The following is a 24,591-nucleotide window of genomic DNA, read 5'->3' on the forward strand; positions in this document are numbered from 1 at the left end:
ACTCACTCACTCACTCACTCACTCACTCACTCACTCACTCACTCACTCACTCACTCACTCACTCTCCAGTAACCATTGCTCACGTACAACAAATATTCCTGTAATAGGCAGTTTTAGCTTTGGCGCCCCGAAACGGCTTCGGGTACTCAAAGACACCTTTTAGCACATAAAGCGCTACGCCGCAAAATATATAATACTTCCTGTTATAATTTCTTCACTCTCATTTCTTCTATCTCGTTTTCTATCTCGTCCCTGCTACTGTCCTTTTACCGTCTTATCCCCTGCTAACGCCTTTAAAGGCCGTAGTGGGTTGCACTATTTCGTTTAGGATCAACCAACCAACGACCTAATCACCGTTCCTGCTGCGCTTTCCTTCAGGGCATCCAAATTGGGGCACACCCGGGAAAATATAACCATTGATACGGAAAACGTGCTCGGTGAAACTCGCCGATTTTATCGTTTGCCTAAATTTTATTTTTGTTAATTGTATGTATTTCACTTTTTTTGGTACTTTTTAATTTTGTTAAATCTGACTTGAGCGCTCAACAATACGCATTCATTTGTGTTCTTGTTTTCATTACTTGATCCTCGTCAATTTTCTTACGCCGTATCGAAATGTGACTACGACGCCACATCTTTGGCCACTGTCACTTTTCGGCTATGCGCCACTGGCACCGAGGCTACTATTATCATCATCGTCGGCACTGAGCCTGCTGTGCCTCGTGTGTTCGCCTCTTCGCTCTGTGGAAGACGACGTTTTCTTGCCGATATCGTGGCGTGTACATGGTTTTCCGCAAGGAATCACTACTGTCCCCAGTGACTCGCCGGGGATGAGACGCAGCGCAACTGCCTTCCTCTTGTTCGCAGCCCTGGCCGGTACGTCGCTTCTGTGTGTGCAGTCGCGTGAGATGAGCGTCCCCCTTCCTGCCCTTCCAAAGCGGTTTCATGCTTAGTAGTGCCTTGCCTGGTTGAAAACTGAGCGTGCTTTCTTTCTTTTTACAAGCGCACATGCTTAGGAAGACCAAAAGCACCGATCCAATTGTCTTAGACAGCTGGCTCTGTGAACCTGTATCGAAGCTAACTTCGGCTGCGGTCAGATAAACGAAGGTATAGTGACTCTTTGTTGGGGTCACAACTTGTTGGGTTACATAGAAAATTGAAATGATGATAACTGCGAAAAGAACGATGGAAGGCAAAGTTATAGACGTAAACACTTAAATTATAGGAGGATGATGGCATGATGTTGGCGATCGAAACAAAGGAGGAAGAGGTCATGCTATTCTGGTCGAGATTGTAAGGAGGAAATGGGGTTGGGCAGCCAATGTAATGCGGAGCAGGCAGCCGGTGGTATATTAGAGCAACGAAACAGGTGTCAAAGGGGTCGGACAGATTCAAAGGCGTAAAGAAATCAATTGGATAGACGTGGTTAAATTAGAACGGGGCTCGACATAGGCAAGGCGGGATTAGTTGGAGGTCTCTGATAGAAGCGTTCCTCCTACTGCAGTGGACTAAAAGTAGGATGATGACGACGACTTTGAGACAAATGAAGATGCTGACTGATTGACCATGCGTGCTTATTGGTGACCGAAAGTGTCAAAATTCTGTATGACGGCGGCCTTGCCTTGTTTGCCATCTCTGACCTCGCCATATTTACGCTGGTTCATAGATTTAGTTCCCGTCATGCTAATCCGAAAGCGTGCTAGTCCTCTCCGTTCACGTGTTCCTGTTTGACAGGATGTGTCGGGCCGTACGAATGTCCTTACATCTCGTTATGACCACCGCACTGGTCCAGCGTATACGTTCTATGATGAGGTAGGAGAAAATAGCTACACTTACTCTCCGGTAACTGCATGTATATCCATTGTCCATACTTTTAAGTGGGCAGAAGTATATTCATCATCGAGTAATGTAACTTGGTAGGCAAGCTTCATGAGTGCTTTTCAACGAAATAAAAATAAAAAATACAGTGGCGCCTCATAGAACGAGCTTTATTTGTTCCCTGGGTGGGTTTTTTATGCGAGACATTGGTTCCGCGGGACTCGTGTTCCCACTATTTCCCATGGGAAGCCCCGTAATGTCATTCCCAGACATGTCAGAAGAGATTTGTCAAATTCGTCAATGTATTTACCAAGGAAGGAGGATCTTCGAGATCCAGAAAGAGGTAGCGTAGGATGAAAAGATAGGCACTTACGCCAGTATTTATGTTCATCTCAACATTTAAAAACACTTTCTCAATTCAGTCCGGGTGTCGCTCAGCTAGATTAGGCGAAAGACACCTCTTGTGAAGAACATTTTGTTGTCTCTGTACTAATTTTTTGGAGGTACGAGACGGATGGATTGTTCCAAAGTCACCTGCCTCTGCCCTTCAGCACATTTCTGAAGGGGAGTTGAGAGTGAGGCTAAGCGAGAGAAAATGTTGACCTAGAAAACATGGAGGTGCACCTGCGCGCAGGCGTGTCTTTAGCTTCGAGAAAAGAGGTTCGCTCTGGGACCTAAAAGAGTTGCGAACGTGCCCGGTTCGCTTTTCGAAGTGTTCGCCGAGCGAGGTGTTTGCTCAGCGAGGCACCACTGTATGCAGGCAAAGGAGAGAGGCATGGTGGACGCGATTTCCGTTGTCTACGTTCCTTAATTGTTTCCCTGTCGTTCTCCTGCAGGATTCCGCTTGGTTTTACACGCATTCTGTAAATATGCGCATCTGCTGCCTTTAACGCTGAGATGTATGTGCTGTGCGGTTAGTTTGTGTATAATTCACTGCCGTGAACTTCTAAGCATAAACAGACGAGAAAGAGGCACGAAATAGCGCTCGGCGCCTCCCTGTTATCACCTGTTTGTGCGGAATATTTTAGCGAAGAAACTGCACGAAGTCGCACCAGCGAGACTTTTGTTTCACTGCATAACACGTGTGAAGTAACGAAGTGTGAAAAAGTTTGGCAGCATGTTACACTCTCTGTAACACTTGAAGGCGAAAGCCTGCTGCCTTCAATGCGTTAAGTTATACAATCGGGGATCAGACCTCTTGCAAAACATAACGAGCCGCAGCGTGAAGTACACGTGTGGCGCTTCCACAACGACACATGCGAGCATTTAATGCACTATCTAAAGGTGCAGCATGCTTGTCGCCAATAAGTGTTACGAATGTGTAACACAAGCCGAACGCAATTACGTTGTATCCTCCCGGCAGGGGAAAGTAGCACTCGTAGTCGAACGCCTTGCTCCCGCCCCTTCGCACGTCGCACCTCGTTTCTCGCTTAGCGAGCATCCGAGGCCGTAGCGGACTTCCGAGGCCTACCGCGGAATACCCTAGCGCCCCCAGGCCCCAGGCAAGCGTCCTTTATCGCCGGCTATCTCGCTTTGCAGTCTATTGCCTCGCGCAACCACTGCCGCCGCCGCGTTACGTCAGCGACGCAACACCTGTTTTTCTGTCTGCGCGCGCCGCACATTTCCCTCTCCACGCACCGCTCACTCGGAGAAAGTCAGGTGTTCCCTCTACTGTGGTCCCTAGAATATTGGTATTCTAGGGACCATACCTTTACACACGCCCCTCGCTCGGAGGAGGTCACGTGGGTATTGTACCCTTTTTTGCGCCTGCCGTGTTTCGCGCAAGGTCACCGCGTAAGGAGCCACACGATAGTGCTTTCGCTTTAAAAGGTTGCGATGTCTACCGTGACTGCTGTGGTAGACAGCTCGCAAAGCTTCATGGGTACTTGATGTCATGGGATGCGTTGCAGACTATGCAACTGTCAGGGGTCGTAACATGAAGTTGCGTCGACGACGCTGTGGTTACGACTAAAACAATTCATGGTGCCACATGAGTTAGATATGTTACATCATCATCATCATCCTCATCAGCCTAGTTACGCCCACTGCAGGGCAAAGGCCTCTCCCATACTTCTCCAACTATCCCGGTCATGTACTAATTGTGGCCATGTACTAATACTAATTGTGGACAACAGGGACAACATGTTACAGCATACCTCATCATTAATGGTTCGCGTTGCTTAATTATTACCTGAGGGCTCTGCTACGCCCCATAACTACTCATGGACTTTGAGGGGTGCTAGAGAGGAAGGCTTTCGGGTAACTTTGACCACTCGGGATTCTTTAAAGTGAGTGGAAATCTGGGCGTGTTTTCACAAAACTTCTATTACGTAAGAGCAGACGGCGATTGTTGTCTGTTGTCTCGTTATCACGCCTTTTGCTATCTTGAGTGGCTAGTTCAAGAACACGTACAGACCAGTCTTTAAGCGTTCTTACGTAATTTTGAACACGGTCTCCGGTTTCTTTTCAGTATTCTGGGTCTAGATGTGCAGGTCGACCTCAATCGCAACTCCAATTTTCACGTTACGCGAGATATACATTGACAAAAGCCATATTTTTTTTGTCTAGTATGTGTGTCTTTATACATAGATTAAAACACTAAACTGTAATGTAGGATGCTATTCAGCAGACCGGGTAACATTATTAACAGTCGACAAACTATGCACAGTTTGGTGGCCCTTTTCTGTTGACATTGTTGCTCAGAGCATTTTTGTGAGTCCTGTTGTCACGTAATGCGACGCCAAATTACGTGCGGCTATAGCGGCCCGGAAGCAGCTATTATCCCTGCTCGATCGTGCACAGCCTGCATTCCAAACGGCCTACTGCGTGGCGCCTAACACGCATAACTGCAGCTTCGCAATCTCTACGAATGCCTTTTTCTTAAAAAGCATACTGAAAAACCCTCAAGCAAGGCTGGCGTTTTCCGCAACTAGCCAGAATATTGCACTCAACTGCAGATAGGAAGTAGCAGCTCAGATAGTTTTGGTGCGGCAACCGTGAAAAGCAGCGCGCCGAGCAGCGCATTCCATTCCCGCCGCAACTATTCGGTTGCAGTCGAGGCTGCAAGCGGCGATCTTCCCCCAACGATTCTCGACGATGCCGGTCGACACAAGTCTCCGTTCTACATGTTCTCGAAGCCCGAAGAAAGCAGGCCCTCCTGTGTCTTCGGCTCGGTGAGTGAAAGCAGTAAGACGACCTTGCCGTTTACAATGGGATTAGGGCGGATGAGGGCTGACGTCATTACCACAGCTCTTCATTTTCTTTTCATGCCTGTATGTATATATATGCGTGCATACGTAAATATTTATGTATTCTGCCCCTCCTGCTTGGGCCCTCATTTGGGCCTGCAGTAATGTATAAATAAAATTGTATAAATAAAAACATATTGGTCGCACGTTTCAAAACACTGACACCGTAATTGGATCTGGGGTTTGCTGACTGTCGTACGCGGCACATATGACCAGTAAAGCTAACTATTAAATGTCACGTTATAAGGACGACAAAGCATGTACTGCAATCAAATCGACGCAGTATTTTCAATCAGCTCTGCTTTCTTTTTCAGCTTGATTACGCAATCTTACCCCTTTTTGACAGGTGACGGGCGACGACGAATTTCATTCTATCATTAATAGGTGCCCCCCCCCCCTCCCCCCGTGTTACTTTTGTAACTTTTCACAGAAAAGTACTCGTGCATACCTTGCGTTTGAAGCGAGTTTTCGGAACTGCTATGATTGAATAACTCTGGTTATCCCTAATGCCACCCTTTATGAAGCCTTAATTGACGTGTTCATGTCAGCAGGTATAGCCACATGCTAGGTTAGGCGAACGTGAAAGCCGCATGATAAAACGGTGAGCTTCCAACCTGACCATCGGGTGCACGAAATTTTCGAATGAGGCCAATAGTTTGTTTTGTCATTCTTTCTTACTTTTCTCAAGAATCACTCTATATCCCCATTGAGAGTGAATACAACCGGTCGACTGGCACAGCTTCGTCATCTTATGAGCAAAGAGAACTTTCAAGGATACATCGTGCCTTCCGAGGATGCCCACAAGGTAAGAGACTTTTTGCCGTTTCAAAGTTTTGTCAAATACTTAGTTCAATGAGCCATTAGTGGTGTGTACAGGTGGTCCTATATATCTACTCTTACACTTGTCACTCCCGAGATAAATCGAGGCCCCGCCCTCGCCCAACCCCTACTTCTCCCGGGTATGCTCGTTTCGTGTTTTCAGTGCACTGCCTCTCTCGAGTCAACTCGCGCAAAAACATCACATTGCGTACTCGTTGGGACATCTGAGTATAGGTAATCTAAGCACAAAACTTGTGTAAGTTGGATTCCAAGCACACGCCTTGGTGCTCTGTCGCCCTGTCTCGGCAAGTGAACCAGTGTGGCAAGTCCGTTTGCGAAATAATAAAGAATGATGGGTTGTTGATGGGTTGTTGATGGGTTCTGAATAGGGAAAAAGCGAGAACAAAAAACCAGCTCCCTATGTAGATATGAATATTCGCTGAACCAACACGCAAAAAAAAAGAGAAATACCGCAGGGCATAAACGGGCATTCAAAGGGTTTAGGAGCACCAAGATTCTGCCCAATTGGTGTGTACGGATCTCGAAGAGAATAACCTGTCTTCGTACCTTTATTCCATACTCCATCTCCTAGCTTTATTTCACATCATTTCTTCAGTATTATTGCGTGGATGCTACTTTAAAATGCTGTTTGTTACGTCGTCATCGTCGTCATTGTCGTTTTGGTTATCGCACGGCAAAAACAGCAATGAATGGCGCGTTGCGAAAAAGGTAGCGCACAGAGCACTTATAACGCAATCAGAAGTATGCGTGGTACTGGCCAAATTGGAGGAAACGCATGTGTATGCATGTGCGCGCATTTTCTTGTAATTTTTAATGCAGTTACCTTTAATATATCAATTGTTACGTGCGCACGGTTGCCCTTTTGTCCAAATTTTTGTAATGAGGGACTTGGAATGTTATTTACATGTCAATCAGACGAGCCAGTCTTGTGTCATTTTGAGCTGTGGTCAATCAGTGTTAGTGATATTTTGGGGGCTGCCCGATATTCTAGTGCACTTAACAAATTGAATTCATATCGGCCAGCTTCCTTGAAGCACGTAGTCTCAACAACGACACTTGTAAGACAAAACAAAAATATCACATATCGAAGAATGTGTTACTTATGTGCCAGTATACTGCTGCACGTGCGTTTGTTCCAATAACAGAAAGAACCGTCTTGCGTTACGAAACCTCACTTTCTGCGGTCACCACTTTAGCGACCACAGATATACACATCTATTGTCCTGTATGTATTGTAACTAACTAAATAATTGTCATTATGCACGACGGTGCTGCTGTCCAAAAAGTTTATTGAAATGTGTATTTGTTTATGAAACATTATTTATGACTCCAAATACTGGTACTTTCCAAATGCTAATAATCACTTCAAGAGATTTCTGTTGCTCCCTGTCTTCCCTGCCATTCATTCGAAATATTTTGTTTTAGTGTATAGCACCGAGGCCGCCTAAATGGCAATCAGTGAAAATAAGCGCACTCGTTCAAAGGGACAATAAATTTATCACTCTGACCGGGTTATCGCACTCGACGAGTAAACCACGCCCTCTTTTTTCTTCTTTTTATATGTGTCCACTTAGAGTGAATTCGTGCCGCCGCATTACAAGAGGAGACAGTACCTCACCGGCTTTTCGGGAGACACGGGTAAGTTTCAAACTTAAGCGTGGTTCATCGGCTCACTGGTTCACTCTGCTGGTTCAGTCAAACCAGTAACAAGACTTGGGTAAGTCTTGTCACTGGCTCGACTGAACCAGCAGAATGAACCAATGAGCCGATTCTGCTGGTTCAGTCAAGCCAGTAACAAGACTCGCGCAAGTCGTCGGGTGGCCACTGCGCAACCGCGGCTGCTGTTATAATCATACCTTGCTGGGTGAAGCAGCGCACTGACACGGACACAGTGAAGACAAACAGGAAAAGACGACACTCCTGTTTCCTGTTTGTCTTCACCGTGTCCGTGTCAGTGCGCTGCTTCACCAGCAAAGTATGATGATCACTCGCCAACTAGCCCAACTTTCCACTTTACCGCTGTCATAACTCTCTCAAACCAGGCACCGCGGTCGTGCTGCTGGACTTCGCCGCCGTGTGGGTGGAGAGCCGGTTCATGCTGCAGGCCGAGGAGGAGCTCGACTGCAACTGGGTGCTCATGAACGGCGGCCAGCCGGACGTGCCGGTCATCGAGGAGTGGCTCAAGAGCAACCTGCGCGGGAGCTCGCGCGTCGGCGTCGACGCGCGCATCGTGCCTTTCCAGGAGGCGAGTGCTCTCGCGCCATGTCCGAGCTTTCCCTCTCGCGAAGCCCTCCGCTACCACGCAACATTGCATTTACAAACATACCAAAAAAATTTTGACGGCACACCTACATGACGGTCGACGTCAAGCGCAAGCAAAACATCACCATATAGACAGGAAATGCATCACGATATACACGGACGCCACACGCTCTGACATGGGATCATACGCGTATGCAATATATACACCTGGACAGACAGCACCGATCATCCAAACTGCTGGGCCATTTTCCAACCCTCCCAACATAGCCAATCTGGAGACTCGCGCGATAATATATGCCATACAAGAAGCCTCTCTACTCACTAAGCACCACTCCAGTAACATCAACCTTTATACCGACTCCAGCAAAGCCATTCGCAAGATACAACAACAACTGTTGGAAATACACCTACATGACATCTTAACAGAATCCTGTAACCGCAAACCGAACATTACAATCACCCTGCGTTGGTTGCCTGGTCATGCTGGGATCGAGGGAAATGAGTTGGTTCATCAACGTGCCCGCAGAATTAACCTCCGGGCGCCCTCGATTCCCGGGCCAAATCCAACGACAGTGGAAGACGCTGCCACGTACAAAGCGCAAATAGCTGAACACTACAAGAACATCAAGGAAAACCGCACTATTTTGCCCCAACCTCACTCAACACGGAACAAGCACATGTCCTTCGTAAAGTTCAAACGAACACTCTTCTCACGCCACTAATGCTCTACAACTTCGGTTGGCGTAGCACAGCTCACTGCCCCAACTGTCCGGAGATAAGGGCAGGTGTAGAACACATTCTGTACTCATGTAACGCTGCCATTACCTCTCCTCATTTTCCTTACCCTTCCCGACCTTCCTGGAGTGCTTGGCTTCACTCGGACTCGAAGGATGAACAACGAGCCTTAGCGGGGCAGGCGCTCTACTTTACTAGGCCTTAGTGTTGACCTTAAATAAAGTTTTTTCCTTCCTTCCTTCCTTCCTTCCTTCCTTCCTTCCTTCCTTCCTTCCTTCCTTCCTTCCTTCTCGCGAAGCAATTCTAGCGCGTACGCAGAAAGAGGCTGCGAATGTAGGACGGGAAGGCGCTAACAAGTGTTACCCAAAGGGCTATACACTATACACATGCATATACTATATAGCTAACAGTGTCAAACTTTTTATCTTTAGAATTTACCTGTGGCAGATAGCAGAATTCTAGTCCATAAGCTAGTCTGCTTGATGAGGCGAACATTACTTGCACAAGAAATTGAAATGCATAATCGACTAATTAAGCTTTTAACTATCATCTTATGGCACATATTGCAGCTTACGAATTCTAGCGGATGAGTCTGCGAGGCATATCCTTTGTAAGGTTGGTAACAGCGCAACACAAGACACGGACAAAAGGCAGGAAAAAACGATGACACAGTGCTGCGCCGTGTCGTTTTTACCTTCCTTTTGTCCGTGTCCATTGCGCTGTTACGAATCTTACAGCGAATCCTAACCAGCTGGCCCAACTTGCCGTCTTGGTGAGGCATACCCACTCGAAAAGAATTGTGTGGATCACACTATTTACGAGATATGCGCTTACTTACTTCCTTGACGAAACGTCGTTTTGTGCATTGAAACACAAGAGTAACTGGAACACCAATGCATTTCTGCGCAAAGTTCGGGAATTTTCGGGAACTCTCGAAAGTGGTGTCATCCCGATAATTCGTTCCCAGTGGATCCGCCTTGCGAACTCCCCAGCTATAATTTGTAAATTGCAATATGTGCCATAAGGTAATTAGTTAAACGTAATTAGTGTGTTTTGTTAATTAGTCGCTTATGCATTAAAAAATTTTTTTGCAAGTAATGTCCGCTTCTTTGAGTAGACTAGCTCATGGACTAAAATTGTGCTATCTGCCACAAGCCATTTAAAAAGAAGGATTGAAAGTTTGCTGAAACACCCGGTATATATCAGGGGCCCACATTCGTAAAAATGTTCTTACGCTACTACTCTTTGTAAGAACAAGTGCCAGTCTGTCGTGATGTCGGACATGTTTGTGAAGGGGACCGGCCACAGGCAAATAGTTCTTACGAAAGAAAAGCTTTGCGACTTCAGCCCGACTTCTCTGCCGAATCGTTGAAAAAATGCCCACGGGTTCGGTTGACGCCACAAATGCTTGGCGAGTTATTGGGTTACTAACATTGTATCCAACAATAAATCGGAACAGTGTGCGCGTGAACTCGGTAAAGAAATCCTTGTAACAAGATCGTAAGCTGCTCACACAGTGGCTTAATTCTTTTAATTCCATGGTTCTAATTCTACTGCTTAAGCTAACTTTGAGATATGCAGCGTTGGTAACGTCACTGTTCCTGACTCTTGATGCAGTACCGCAAGATGGAAGAGAACCTCCATCCGTTTGGCATTGAGCTCGTCGGCGAACCGCGCCATCTGGTGGACGAGATATGGACGCCCATGGAAGGCAGGCCGTACGAGTCCAACAGCAGCATCGTTGTTCACAGTGTGGAGTTTGCCGGTTCGTGTTCGCCGAAATAAGCGTTGTCCGTGGTGACTGTTACGATCCTGCGCACATTGTTCTGTTGTTTCTGAATCACTAACGTAATTTTCGTTCAGTGTTTTGTTGACATGTCGCCTCGGGCAGAAATCTGCCCATAGTTCAACGAAAAAAGGACGTTGAAGAGTGTGCTAGCTTTGTTTGCCTTCTTTTTGTGTTGTTGTTGGCTAAAACTATCCAGAATAGAAAGTGTACTTTCTGCCTGACTGTAAATTCTAGCACTTGTTTTTTTTTCTTCCTTTTTGCCTCACTTAGGTGAGAGCTGGCAGGACAAGGTTCGCAAAGTGCGCGAATTTCTGAAGAAGTCCGGCATTGACGCCATTTTGATAACGGACCTGGGAGAAATCGCATGTAAGCAGGTGGATGCATTGCAGCAATAGCTTTTTCCTTCTTGTGCGAGCCAGCACGCTCCTGTCTTGCATTGTTCACCTGCAGGGCTGTACAACATGCGCGGCAATGACGTGCCGTACACGCCCGTGTTTGAGGCCTTCGTTTTCCTGTCACAAGACGAACAAAGGTAAGCGCCGGGATTGAGGACAGAGTGTGAATGTTTGATTAATCGTTTTACTTTGTCCCTCTTCCCCTTTAGACTGTACGTGAGCGCACGAAAATTGACGTCCGAGGTCCGAAATTACCTTATCATGGAAGACTGCAACAACTGGGCTTGTGTCCAGGTAGGCTAATTGCAATTAATCACTCAACCGGTCTGTCAGTCAATCAATCCACCGATTTCATCTGTAGGGTGGTCAGTAATACTGTGCGTTGATCAAGCGCTTGGTCGGTCAGTCGATTACCTGATAAAAGTGTCAGTCAGTCGGTCAGCCAATCAATCGTTACTGATCGATCAATCGATGAGAAATGTGACAAGAATCGTTTTTTTTTTTTAGTGGAGAGACTACAAGCTTGTTTACAACGAGATGAACATCAATGGAAACGCAGTGAACAGGCTGCTCGTATCACCATTCTGCAGTTATGCAATCTGCGGCCACATTGACATAGTAAGCTATCCCGTGCATACTTTTCACGACCGAATTGAAGCTTTGGCGACATAATTAATCATACCCTTTGAATGCTGCACTTAACAAATAAATATACTTAAGTAGACACTCTGGTCGTCTGTTTTCCCGACAGGACAAGCTGGTTGTCAGTGAGGCCCCAATAAAAATGATGATGACTGTGAAGAACAACATCGAACTGCGAGGACTACGAAATGCTCACGTAAGTTCGACTGTTTAATTTGTCTTGTAGTGAATGAAATGAAGGGCCACGATCAAGCTAACGCCTTCACTCCCGGCGGCGTTCCAGCTTGTCTCACTGACCTCTTGGCGCTTACATCGGCAATATGAGCTTTTCTCGTTCATTTCTCGTAAACAAAACATTCTTTTACAATTCACATACTCGTGCATCGACGCCTTTCTCGATAACCTACACCAAAAAATGTCACAATTCAGAAATACGCAATGCTCGGGAACACCATGAGAAATAATTCACAAATATGCGGGTAATAGATTCCTGCATTGTGACGCGTGAACTACTGCAGTGATAGCTGGGGTAAGCGAACAAGTAAGAGTACTTGAACGAAGACTATCCTTGTCCTTGATGTCAATAGGACTACGCCAGCTATTGGCTCGGGGTTTTTTTGAGCAGGTATGACCTGCTGGCTTTTGACTACATCTTTTAAACAACTCTTGCCACTACTATAGGACATCATATCTGATCCTGGAAAGATTGCTGTCCAGCACAAGAAAGCCAATGCCGATGTTCACCTCCTTCTGACGCCACCAATTTCGTCCGTCGTGAAAAGAAAGAAAGAAAGAAAGAAAGGAAGAGAGAAAATAGCCTATTTACAGTGTTATAGACACACAGTGCTCGCGCGCCCTGCTTTGAGCTTAACAAGTACAAGGCTACTCCATGAACAAACTAGGGAAGAGATAAAAGTCGTCATTCAAGTCAGTCTTCGAATTAGAATGAGCGAATGAGAGAAAGATATTGTTTGAAATGCAGCCAACATTCACTGATACTTGGGAAAGGGCGCAGCTTAATTGAAGGGTTTTTAAATGCGCAGGGAATTCTGGCTGGTTTGTTTTTCTTTCCGTCATATTCATGATATTGGGGAAATAAACTACCCTCTTCCTTGGGTGGAGGTGTGTTTGTGTAAAAAGCACATTTATTATATGGCCGAGAGAGAATTAGTCAAACATAGTTCTCATGGCAAGCGATCCTAACTACACCGTGAGAAGATAGTCAGTGAGTTGTTGAAACGTTGTCTGACTTGGGGTCTAGACCATGTATTTGGCCATAACTCAAGTTCATCGTTTATAATTTCGTGCCGTAATTTATTGTGTGTGCGTATTAAAGGGGTACTGACACATTTCCGACGTTTCACATTCTTTTTATTTCAAAGCTCCATGAAGTGGCAACATCAGGAAAAATTCTGGCAAGCCTCAGAGCGCCCTACATATTTTACGATGATAACTTTCCTACCAACCAATTTCTGTTTCGTTTCGCTCTCCAGGAGATGTGTGCTCGTGACGTCATGACGCAGATGGTAGTCACGTGAGAGCAGGACATTCTGACGTTCGGGCCATGGTATGGGCACTCGCTCCAGCTCACTCGGTGGTCTGTTGTGATGCTGCATTGGGCTGCGCAGTGGGCGAGCTAGATCTGGTGCCAAAACTTCGCGATGTCCTGCTACCCCGTAGCCACCTTCTGCGTCATGCCCTCTCGACATGCATACTTGGAAGTGAAACCAAAACCGGTTCGTAGAATAAGCTACCATAGTAAATTGTTTTGGGCTCTCTGGGGCTTTTCAGTTTTCTTTTTTATGGTTTCAAGATGCAGGACCTTTACTTAACGCAAAAGATATATAAGGTTGGAAATATTATGTCAGCAATCTTTAAATAAAAATAAAAAATAAAGGGAAATCTAAGCACACCGAATGTACTGAGATGCACTTTCTCACTATTATGTTTTTTTTTTCTGCAGTTGAAAGACTCGATCGTGTTTGTGACCATGCTCGCGCACATGGAGAGGGACTACTTGTCTAAAAAGCCGTGGACAGAAGCACGCGTCATCTATGAGCTGGAACGGCTAAGGAGGTATACGCAGCCTCTGATAGATTACAGTGCTTCGACTTTTCCGTTTACCTTTCACGTGACGTGTATTGTCACAACTATTGCAACTTGATTACCACTTTGGATGCAATAATATGTGGTCTAGCAAGATGATTCATTCACAGTGTTCTACATCTGACCTGCGAGAGAGTCAGAAAGAGGGAGAGAAAAAAAAAGAGATTTTGTTGAAAACCGTGAAAACCAATTGCAGCGTTTGTCACATCTTGTCCCTCCTCTCCGCAGCTTGGATTCATTAGGGAGCAAATTAGGGAAGTTATGCGTTAGGGAATAAGTTTGAGATGTTATGCTCAGCCGTGCAGAGAAAGAAAGAACAGGTGAACGGCAAAAGGCCCCAACAGGGGCTATGTAAAACACACCAAGTTCGCATAATATCGTTATGGGCGTGATTTATAAGGTCCCTTTTTACGGCGGTTGTTTTTATCCAGGGCAGACAGATAGGCTGGTTTTATCTAGACAGGCAGGCTACATCAGATATTAATTGAGCATAAAAAGTTGTGAACCGGATGAACTCCGTCTAACTTTTTGTTGCACTGTCGCGACTGTGTATGAGGTCCAGAATGTGATGACAGTATAGTTTTCAGACATAAGAACCAAGAAGGGTGTCTTATGGTTGAGGCTTGGCATATAAATAATAGGAGAAGGGCGTGCGTAAGCCAACCTTCGGTTATCTTACAAAAAGATGAAATATCGTGCCTAAAAAGTTATCTTTCGCCTAGGCCCGCGTATTTCCCAGATTGACGGTTAGCGCTGCCTCTTCTGCGCTTGCGCAGTTAGGTTTGACGGGCGGCGAGGGCAAGTTTTGCGTCTATCTTCTTTTCCGCCACTGGGCAACCCTTCAACTGAAAGTCGGCGTTTGTGTTGTCCGTTTCCCTCTTGTGTCTATGTCTGCATACCTAACTTTCTTCTGAAACATGAATTCCTACCAACTATATCTCAACTTTCTGTCGTTCTATGTTTGGATTTGTTGTTTGAAATTTTTAAATTAAGCGATAGCCAAAGGGGTGGTTCAGTAGTTCTAGAAGTATCTACGTACGTGCTCGAACACATGCAATATGAAATTACGTGGCGTGACAGAGCGTCTGGTTATCGCGGCCAAGTCAAAAGGCTTACAAGTGATGTTTAGTGTAATGCAGCCCCTGCAGTGCGAAAATTTAGATGTACCAGATTTTATTTATGACATGCTTCCCATGCGACTGATTTGTTACTTGTATCTCTTCAACATACTCCCCTTAACAAGCATCGTACATTGCCTTCGTCTTCGACCCGCCGCGGTGACGTGGTGGCCTTGGTGTTACGCTGATAAGCCCGATAGCGCGGGATCAAATGCCGGCCCTGGCAGCCGCATTTCGATGGGGGCGAAGTGCTAACACACCTGTGTAACGTGCATTCGGTGCTCGTTAAAAAAATCTTATTTGGTCAAAATTAATCCGGAGTCCCTCACTACTGCGTGCCTCATAATCAGATTGTGGTTATGACACGTAAGTCCCCCCACCCCACTCCCCAAAAAACGAAAAAAAAAGATACTTATTTCTCGTGACGCAGCAGCCAACAGCGACCAAGACGCGTACTCGTGTCCTAAAGGGACACTAAATAGAAAGATTGAATGACATCAGGCTGATAACACATTCTTTCGAAACTAGCGTTAATTTCGTAGCAATAATTAAACCAGAAAGGAAATTGAATATTACAATTTTTGAATTTCGCGCCGAAACCGAAGCACCGGTGCGTCAGTCTGACGTCAAGAATTTGGAGCATCTTTTCGTATTCGGGCCATTATAGGCCGGTTAACGTTCCTAAATCTTGTCAGATTCAGTCTCTGGCACTTATAGAATGGAACGCAGTCTATCTTTAGCAATAACGAGCTAACTGTATCCGGACAGACGCCGTCAAAATCCGTGACGTCATGGAAAGCTGGTGCGGGAAATTAAAGGCCGTGACGCCACCCGTCCTTCTTATTTGCGCCCTTTTCTAGCTCACCAAGCCTCTTATCGCGTTATAGACGTTATCGTTATCGCGTTATCGGTAGTGTAGACTGGTAATTTGCTAATAAATATGAAATAACTTGTCTTTAGGGTCCCTTTAGGTGCAAGCACGTGATGAAGTTGGAATTTAGTCGTCCCTCGCTATTGCATAAATAGTATACATAGACTGTTGCTTCGTTGCATTACACATATATGGTTAAATAGCAGTTCAAGCTTCAGAACCATCAGCTGACCTAGAACTTAGCGTTTGAACGTGGTGGTGGCCTTGTAGGCACCGCAGCATGCAGAGTCTCGAAATTTGCGCCTATTGAGAATATCGCTGAAACACACGTGTATACTTCCGCTTCGCGCGGCCGCGCGCAAGTCCTTGACACGTCGTTACAGTCGGGCGTCGCAGTGTCGCCATCTATGTGTGAAAGCACAAACAGCGAACGTTCATTGCTACCGCCCTTTTTCGAAATTACGCAAGTCTTGCAACACGGATGAAGCCGCCCGTCTGCGCTGCACACTGGGTATAGCGTTTTCGCGAAAGCCGCGCAGCGCATCGCTCGTTCTGAGAACGCACAGCGTGGATCATGTGAACCCTGACTCCTTCACACAAAAGCTGCCGCGTTTGCACACTTCTGCATTTCTAAAACCTTCTATAATGCCAAGGTATGCACTCTTAAGCAAGATTACACCATTTTGCCACACAACGATAATCGTCATCTGTCTTGTCCGCATTTCCCTTCTTCAACCCGGCGAGCCCCGTACTTTCCAGTAACGAACGGCGTGCGTAGTGTCGGCATGACATGCATTCCCGACAGGAATGTAGCGGGCAGGACGTTTTCAAGAAAGGAAACGCAAGCAAGGCAGATGACGATTATTTTTGTGTGGCAGATATACACCCCAAAGGTGTATACCTTTGCCTAATAGTGTAGCGTAAAAATACTGAAGGGTTCAGGAAATTTGTTGCAATCGGGTGGAAGTGAAAAAGCGACAACTCCATACTCTAAGCACTCCTTTTTGGTTCATTGGCTATGGCGTTCTGCTGCCGAGCGCGAAATCTCAAACTCGATCTCCAGCTTACCCGCCATGGTTGCTCAGTGGCTATGGTGTTGGGCTGCTGAGCACGAGGTCGCGGGGTCGAATCGAATCCCGGCCACGGCGGCCGCATTTCGATGGGGGCGAAATGCGAAAACACCCGTGTGCTTAGATTTAGGTGCACGTTAAAGAACCCCAGGTGGTCGAAATTTCCGGAGTCCTCCACTACGGTGTGCCTCATAATCAGAAAGTAGTTTTGGCACGTAAAACCCCAAAATTTAATTTAGTCTCCAGCTTCTGTGGCAGCATTTTGGTGAGAGGGAGGGGGGTGGGGGGAGGTACTCGATAACGCTCGTGTACTCAGCGGCGGGCAAGAATTAAAGAACGCCAGCTGGCCAAAAAATTACAGCACCTGGCATAGCGATATTGTAGCTTCGTAGCGTAAACGCCCATCATTAAACTTTTCTTTTTTTGTCTGGTCATCGCAAATAAGCGACGTCATGGCGAACGCGCATAGCGCGAAATTCTGAAACATGCAACGCGCGAAGCTCCCGCACGTTCACTACGTTCGCAGCGCTAAAGTACTAACTGATACCGGCATCCCATAGCATAAGCACACCTGTGCATAACGGTTCAGGAAATAAGCAAGCAACGAACTGCGAAAAAAATTCCCTTCGTTGAGCATGAAATTGTATTACGAAAGAAAACAACAGCAGGAAATAACAGCTGACGACGTTCTCTGGTCGTGGTCCAGCATGTTTCGAACATGTATTTTGCTTGGACGTGGCTGCTGAACTCGAGGTAACGGGTTCCACCGCAGCTGCTGCGGCCCTATTCCTATGTGGGGGCGAAATGCAAAAAAAGCGCTCGTGTACCAGGATGTCAAGCGTTAATCCGGAGACTTCATTACGGCCAGAATTGTGATCAGATCGTCATTTTGGCACGTCGAAACCCTTGAATTAATTTTTTTTTTAATTTTTTTTCTTGGATGCAACGCCGTGCGACGCAGCCACCAGCAGCACTACCGGGGCGAGAGTTTCAGCAGCGTGGCGGCCGTGGGTCCCAACGCCGCGGTTCCCAGCCATCACGCCCACAACGGGTCCGGAGGTTACATCAGCAACGCCAGCCTGGTGCTCATTGACTCCGGGGCGCAGTACCTGTAAGCATGCATGCACACAGTGTCACATCGCGGCACTGCCTTATACATAGTGGAATGAATTCATGTACCAGATGTAAGGTATTACGTTTAAGTGCAGCCGTACGTGAACATTTTCGGACTACACAACGAAAAGTTAAATAGCACGTGGCATCCGCCGCGGTGACGCAGTGGCTATGACGTTCAGCTGTTCAGCATGAGGTTGCGGGCTCGATTACAAACCGCGGCGATTGCATTGGGTGGGGGGAGGCGAAATACAAACAAACTCACTTGTACTTTGATTTCGGGTGCACAATAAAGAACACCAGCTGGTCACAATTATTCCTATGTCCCACACAACGGCGTCTCTCATAGTACCATGGTTGTTTTGGCACATTACGTGCACCTCCTGGATCAAGCAATTCAATTTAACACTAATCTCAAAGTTAGGTTAATCGAAATGGTGGCCAAACGGCAAAGTATCCACTGGAGGTTTCAATTCGATGAATGATGCAAAGACGTTCTTTCTTTATTCCCCCCCTCCCCCTCATATTTTGTGCTCTGAAAGCGCTTGCGGTTGGAGGTACGCCTTTCTGGCATATTTAAATTTATACAACTTACACTGGCTGTAGCACAATTAAAGTAGTATCATCTTCAGCGCTGGAACGCGATATTCGTGCATGACACTTACATGCGCAGTTTGCTGTTGCAACGCAGTGCACATTCACTGCGTTTGTTGAGCATATGGTTAGCCATGCATGCACGCGTCAGTGCTCGAACGCTTGCAAACACGGGCTCTGCGTATCAATCAATCAATCAATCAATCAATCAATCAATCAATCAATCAATCAATCAATCAATCAATCAATCAATCAATCAATCAGACTTTATTTCAAATACATTTGTTGACAGATTTTGTTTGCTGGTCAATCTAAGCACATCGTGCTTGTTAGAGCACGATGTGCTCGATATATAACGATAGTCGTGAACAGCACCCGTCCTTCGTGTGTCCGCACTTTCCTACTTGTAAGTTATATGCGATTGTTACAACTTTTCGCGCTATCATCGCTTCTTATAGTCCATTGAGAGGAGAGACTGAAATAAAGAAAGCAGAGTGAGAGTAAAATGTATCAAGGCAACACCATAATAAAATGGTACTAAACTGACAGAACAAGTAGGCATTACTTTCAGCTTCGAGGCTTATTGGTTGGTTCCATGTGTTACAGCAAAAATGCATACAAATTGTTAGCAAAGGAGGTCGCAAAGTAAGATTGTCTGGAGGCTTCCTGTAAAACGTGCATACAGAATACACGAAAAAGCAACTATGAAAGGTTTGGCAATTCCCGCTGCTCTCCCCGTAAACGCTTTATTAAATATGTGTGCATGCTCGTGGCCAACTTCAACTTTCTGTGGCACTGAAGCGAAAGCTATGGGAGCGCACCTTCTGCACGTGTTTTACTTCACCTTGTAGTCCAGCACGGTTTGACAACGCTGCCAGTTTCTTGCATGACATGCTAAATCAGCGTACGCTGAACAGCACATGATGAATCAAGATAGGGATAGGAGGAGGAATAGAGACTAAATAAAACTTTATATATAGACACAATGAAGCGGCAATTTCACAGTGTGTCATTATTTGCATATAATGTCACTTTGTTGAAAGACTTTGTCACCTTACCCAGCGCGTCGTCTCTGTTACTATTACTATACTATTTTCGTTTACAGCGTGACATTTTGCACATATTGTGTGAGGTCAGATTACGCAATTTCGTAGGAAAACTTAAAGTCCTTCTAAACACTTCTTGACATTCTTTAATGATGACGCCCACAAGATTGCTGACTGCTATAAATATATCAGTAGAATATATTTCACAACATCTTAAGCATGTAACGTAGACTCACGATATGAGAGACATAGACCTCATATTTTTGCTTTAAGGTGTGTGTAATATTTTTTCTGCGCAGTGACGGCACTACTGATATTGCGAGGACGATTCATTTCGGAGTACCGTCGGACTTCGAAAAAGTAAGACGCGGAACTAAAACTGGATCTGCCGATTTTAACTGTTGTTGTTGGTTAACGCCACTACCTTGGTATTGCAACGTTTTTAAGAGTCATGTCCATGTAAGGATAAATAGTTATGAAGAAGAAAGTCGCAATTTCGCGTGAAAGACCAAGCATCGATTGCGATAGCAATCGATGCACAGCTATACAAAGCAAGGACAGTAGTTTTATCCGCCTTATAAACTTGCATACATTAGCTTACTAAATTAACAAGCATTGTGTCACGCGCCCAAAGGCAAACACAACTGCATCTCACTCGATGATCGTTGACACTCGCTGTCAAAACGCTGGCGTGAGGAAGAGTGGCAGCAACAGCGAGCGAATTGACTTTCGTGCTGCCTGTCGCTTCAACGCGAACTAAGCGGCGAGAACACAGCGTACACGAAGCTATCAGAAGTCGGCGCACCTAGACTCTGTACCCCATCGCATATCGCTTTCAAGATACTAGACAGTTTTAGTTACACGTACGTAGAGGCTTCACGTTCGCAAACGTGAAAAGCCTACGCACCTTACGTGCACGCCATCTGAAACGCTTTTAGCTACACGTACGCGACGCACGCCAAGAGGGACCCGGTAGCTCCATCTATCGGGAAATGCGAACACGGCGGTAGCCAATTGAGTCCTGTCGCCGTGTTTCGATGCGAGCCGTCTGCGCGCGCGCGGCCCGCTATCGCTTATTCGTGATCTTGCGGAACTCCCGCGCGAAGCTGTCTACGTGCGCAAAAAACGCACGCAAAGAATTGAATCTCGCGTACGTCCGTGAGACGCGCGCGCGCCCGCTACATTCTACGCATGCGCACTGCTCACACGTAGGAGCTCTAGGTACGCAAAGCCTCTACGTACGTGTAACTAAACCTGTCTAATGCCCTTGCGGCCGCGCTCAGCCGCCGCCGAAGTAGAACCCCCCCTACGCACCCCCGGTTCATTGCGCGCAATGGAAGACGGTGCGCTTCCTCCCCACTTTCCTTCCTTGCGCGCGCAACGCTGAGCTACCATCCTCGGCTCACCCTCGCACTCTTTAACTCGTATCCACAGTATACGGCGCGCCCGTTATCTTATCGCACTCGCACTTTATACGGAACATCACGGCGATGACGACGCCGACAGTGGAAGTACGCCTGAAGTCGCCATATATGTAATTGCTTTCGCAATAAAAATCGTAATCTGCATTCAAGAGATAAATTCCGCCGGAGCTTGACGTCAGACCTCGCTCGCTAACACAGGATAGCTGGTCCTCCTGTCGCTCAACCTGCCCCTTTGTACTTGACCGATTTCAGTGCAGAGATAACGCTCTCAAATGCAGATTAGATGTTTTGTTTAACACGCCGGTTCTCCACTTTGTTTAAACAGAATATTCTAAACTTACTATATCCAGGAGGTCTACACGAGGGTACTCATCGGCATGATCGACTTGTTCCTGACAATTTTTCCTGAAGGAACCAAAGGTTCGTTGCGTCTTTTCTCTGAGCTGTCGTTCAATGACTCAGTCGTTCATTTACTATTATCGCTATTTTTGCAGATGGAGCCTTGGACGTGGTGGCAAGGCGGTCCCTGTGGAGTGTCGGCCTCGACTTTCTGCACGGTGTCAGCCACGGACTAGGCTCCTACATGCTGGCTCACGAACGTACGTCGTGTTTATTGAGCATTTCGTAATTTTAACCCGGCTCCCGTGAGGTTTTTACGGCTATCTGTGACGTACTTCTAGAGCAAACTACAGAGGCCATATCCTATCCTGTTTTACCCTCTTACCTGTCTCGGACCGCATACCAGAGTTTAGTGAAACTTTTGGTGGTTCAAAATTTTAGATACCGAGAAGAACTGATGCTTTCCTAGTTCTCTTGAGGTTTGATGCTGAAAGACAGTAACAGGAATCTGGACACAACTTCATGCATATTTCTTTAAACAGTCTAAAGAAAAGACAGCGGATGTTCTTCTGTGAAGTTTATAGATGTTCTGCAGACAGCCTGTGTATTTTTGAGCTTATCAGTTCACGATATTGTCTGCTAATGTCTCTAAACATTCCACAAAGAATCCCTTCGGAAGTCTGCGGACGGCAAATAGGCCGAAAGAAATCAGCTTTTTTACGAGTTTTATCAGTACCATTCTACAGAGAGTACTGTCGAAAGGGTGAGTCTTTAAGAAACCATAGAAATCTGCTCAAGGTTTGCATATAGCATACGAAATGCGAATGATAAATAGGCGCAGACATAAGAAATATCTCCAAGATATCGTCCTTATGGTTACCATATTATTACACAGGCATCATTCTTACAAAGTAGATATTAATGCCTGCAATGTTTTAAAATATTTGTGTGTACTTGAGAGCGAAGAGCTTTCCGTTGCCTGTAAATAAATTGCTGTGGTTAAATGAAACCATAAACGTAGAAATACATGTAAAGTGAACCTATGTGTCCCGATGCCAACTTCCAGAACGTGAATCAAGTTTATCCATTAATGACAGGGTAGCGCAATGTTTTCCGCCCTATTATACTACCAAACATACATACTCCACTTTTATAGGAGAATATGCGTTCATCAGCTATATTGATTTTTAAAGACAGTTTGAATCTTCCCTTTTATATTGCTTGAGGAGGTGCCGACAAATGCATTCAAAGCGCGGCGCTATGTTTCCCACTTTCAGATCCTCCACTGATTTCTCCGTTCAGTAAAGGATATCCGCTTTTAGCTGGCATGATCCTGTCGAACGGTAAGTGGCGCCCAATGATTAGCAAGCTGTTTGTTACTGAATAGCTTATTTATTCGCTAGCCATTGGCGCAGTAAGGACTCAGTCTCGGAGGCAGTATGTCGGGAACATGGCGTTTTCTTAGCCTGCTGTTGGCTTTAAGGGGTCCGTATGCTAATTGCGACGTGCTTCTCGTTGTTCTCAGTATGGCGAATACAGTTTCGGCGTTGTACAAACGCTCCGTCCTACTTACACTTGCTACGCAACTGTCGCTAGTCTACGTAAGGATAATGGTACGAAGATGCTGCTGTTCCAACCCTATAGGTGAGACGCTGTGACTACAGCAGTCTCCTCAGTTGCTTTGACCGTGCCTCGAAAATATTTAGCACCATGGGGTTGTAAACCATATGCTTTGTATTTAGAATCAATCAACCAATAGATCGATCAATCGACCTTTATTATAGGCACGCATGGGAATATGCAGATGTATGTCCTAAGGTTACGAATCGCAGGGGTAGCCTCCTCCTAACAGTCTCCTCTAAATACGTAACGACTCTCGCATGACGACAAAGTTTGTGCGGCGTCGAGCGATAGCTCACGCTGGCGGGCTTCTTACATTTCGCCGCGCTAAATTTATTGAGCGTGTTACGAGATACAATGACGAAGACGATTCCGCACAAACTGGAGTGAATCAAAAAGCCGCATGCAGCAGCAGTGCTTGTTAAATATAGGCTTTCTTGAAGCAGCAGTATACTAGAAAGAAACTTCGTGTGAACTAGAACGAAGGTCGATATTTTTTTCTTTATAACGGCAACTTGCAGTAACCAACTGAAGACCGAACGGATTTGCACGTTTAGTCGACGAGAACCTAAGAACGCAGGGACAAGTACACCTGTGTTAACTCAGAGATAACTTGTATTGGCACGCCAGCAAATTACCTTCGCTCGTTTCCGGAATGTCATTGCGGAGACAAACTTTTCAAGTGCGTGCGTCTCTCAGAGCCTATGTTTTGGAGCACAGACGCAGAAATAACAGATGGCGTGCGGATTTGTGGCCGGAGTTTTCAGCGAATTCTTAGGTTTTCACTGAAAATAAAGGTCTTCGGACAGTACCTAATTCTTTGGATGATATTCACGTCGCTCGAGTGGTCAACTTGTATGTTTCGACATTAATGACGAAATGTCAACGTCAGGACAGAAGGCTTAACTGCAGCGGTGGCAGTACGCAGCAGGGACGTTGAATATAGAGAGCTGTTACCACGTATGGCTGGAATAATATGAACTTCTTCGTTGTAAGAAACGCCGATTGAAAACCTCTCTAAAAGAACGAAAAGAAAATAGACGGCATTATAATTTCCAAAGTTTAGATGACCCAAGAAAGAAAGTGACGTTTCTTCGAAGAAAAGAATGTCGTTGACCATTTTAACTTGCCTAAATTTTCAATTTGGACCGCTTCTGTGACGTTGTTTTTCAGAGCCGGGTTACTATGAAGAAGAGCGACTGGGAGTGCGTCTTGAAACGACGATGCAGATCACTCCGTTCAACACTACTGTAAGTCTCGGGGAGCATTAAGTGTTAATTGGATTAATTCACGAGGCAGTCTTCCTGTGAGCACCATCGATGTAGCAGGTTCAATTTCCAGACTCTGCGGTGGTATTAAGATGCATATGGAGCGCAAAAAAATGCTTTTTGATACAATTACACTTCCGCGATCACAAAGTGTTCAAAATTTTCGTGGAGGCAACTAAGACTTACCGTCCAAATGTTGTTTTGAAGATGATTTGGGATTTTTACTGCATGCGTGGCAGCCGTTCACGCTATAATGCGCCAAACCAAATGTTGTTTTGAGACGTTGAACCACT

The 24,591-nt window shown here is 45.9% G+C and overlaps 1 protein-coding gene across 1 annotated transcript in view; it reads left to right on the forward strand.

The window, feature by feature from the left end:
- The first annotated feature begins 687 nt into the window (after window positions 1-687).
- Window positions 688-24,591, forward strand: part of LOC135897139 (uncharacterized) — a 28,503-nt gene continuing 4,599 nt past the window's right edge. The window contains exons 1-18 of the mRNA XM_065425703.2: window positions 688-876; window positions 4,873-4,991; window positions 5,755-5,871; window positions 7,481-7,544; window positions 7,949-8,151; window positions 10,521-10,668; window positions 10,963-11,058; window positions 11,143-11,224; window positions 11,297-11,381; window positions 11,595-11,705; window positions 11,839-11,925; window positions 13,693-13,805; window positions 17,856-18,005; window positions 19,947-20,007; window positions 21,422-21,491; window positions 21,566-21,670; window positions 22,688-22,753; window positions 24,204-24,280. Of these exons, the coding sequence (XP_065281775.2) occupies window positions 831-876; window positions 4,873-4,991; window positions 5,755-5,871; window positions 7,481-7,544; window positions 7,949-8,151; window positions 10,521-10,668; window positions 10,963-11,058; window positions 11,143-11,224; window positions 11,297-11,381; window positions 11,595-11,705; window positions 11,839-11,925; window positions 13,693-13,805; window positions 17,856-18,005; window positions 19,947-20,007; window positions 21,422-21,491; window positions 21,566-21,670; window positions 22,688-22,753; window positions 24,204-24,280 (1,800 nt within the window). The 5' untranslated portion in view covers window positions 688-830. The remainder of the gene's footprint in view (window positions 877-4,872; window positions 4,992-5,754; window positions 5,872-7,480; window positions 7,545-7,948; window positions 8,152-10,520; window positions 10,669-10,962; window positions 11,059-11,142; window positions 11,225-11,296; window positions 11,382-11,594; window positions 11,706-11,838; window positions 11,926-13,692; window positions 13,806-17,855; window positions 18,006-19,946; window positions 20,008-21,421; window positions 21,492-21,565; window positions 21,671-22,687; window positions 22,754-24,203; window positions 24,281-24,591) is intronic.

Source organism: Dermacentor albipictus, chromosome 5 (assembly GCF_038994185.2).
Source record: "Dermacentor albipictus isolate Rhodes 1998 colony chromosome 5, USDA_Dalb.pri_finalv2, whole genome shotgun sequence".
Classification (NCBI taxonomy): domain Eukaryota; kingdom Metazoa; phylum Arthropoda; class Arachnida; order Ixodida; family Ixodidae; genus Dermacentor; species Dermacentor albipictus.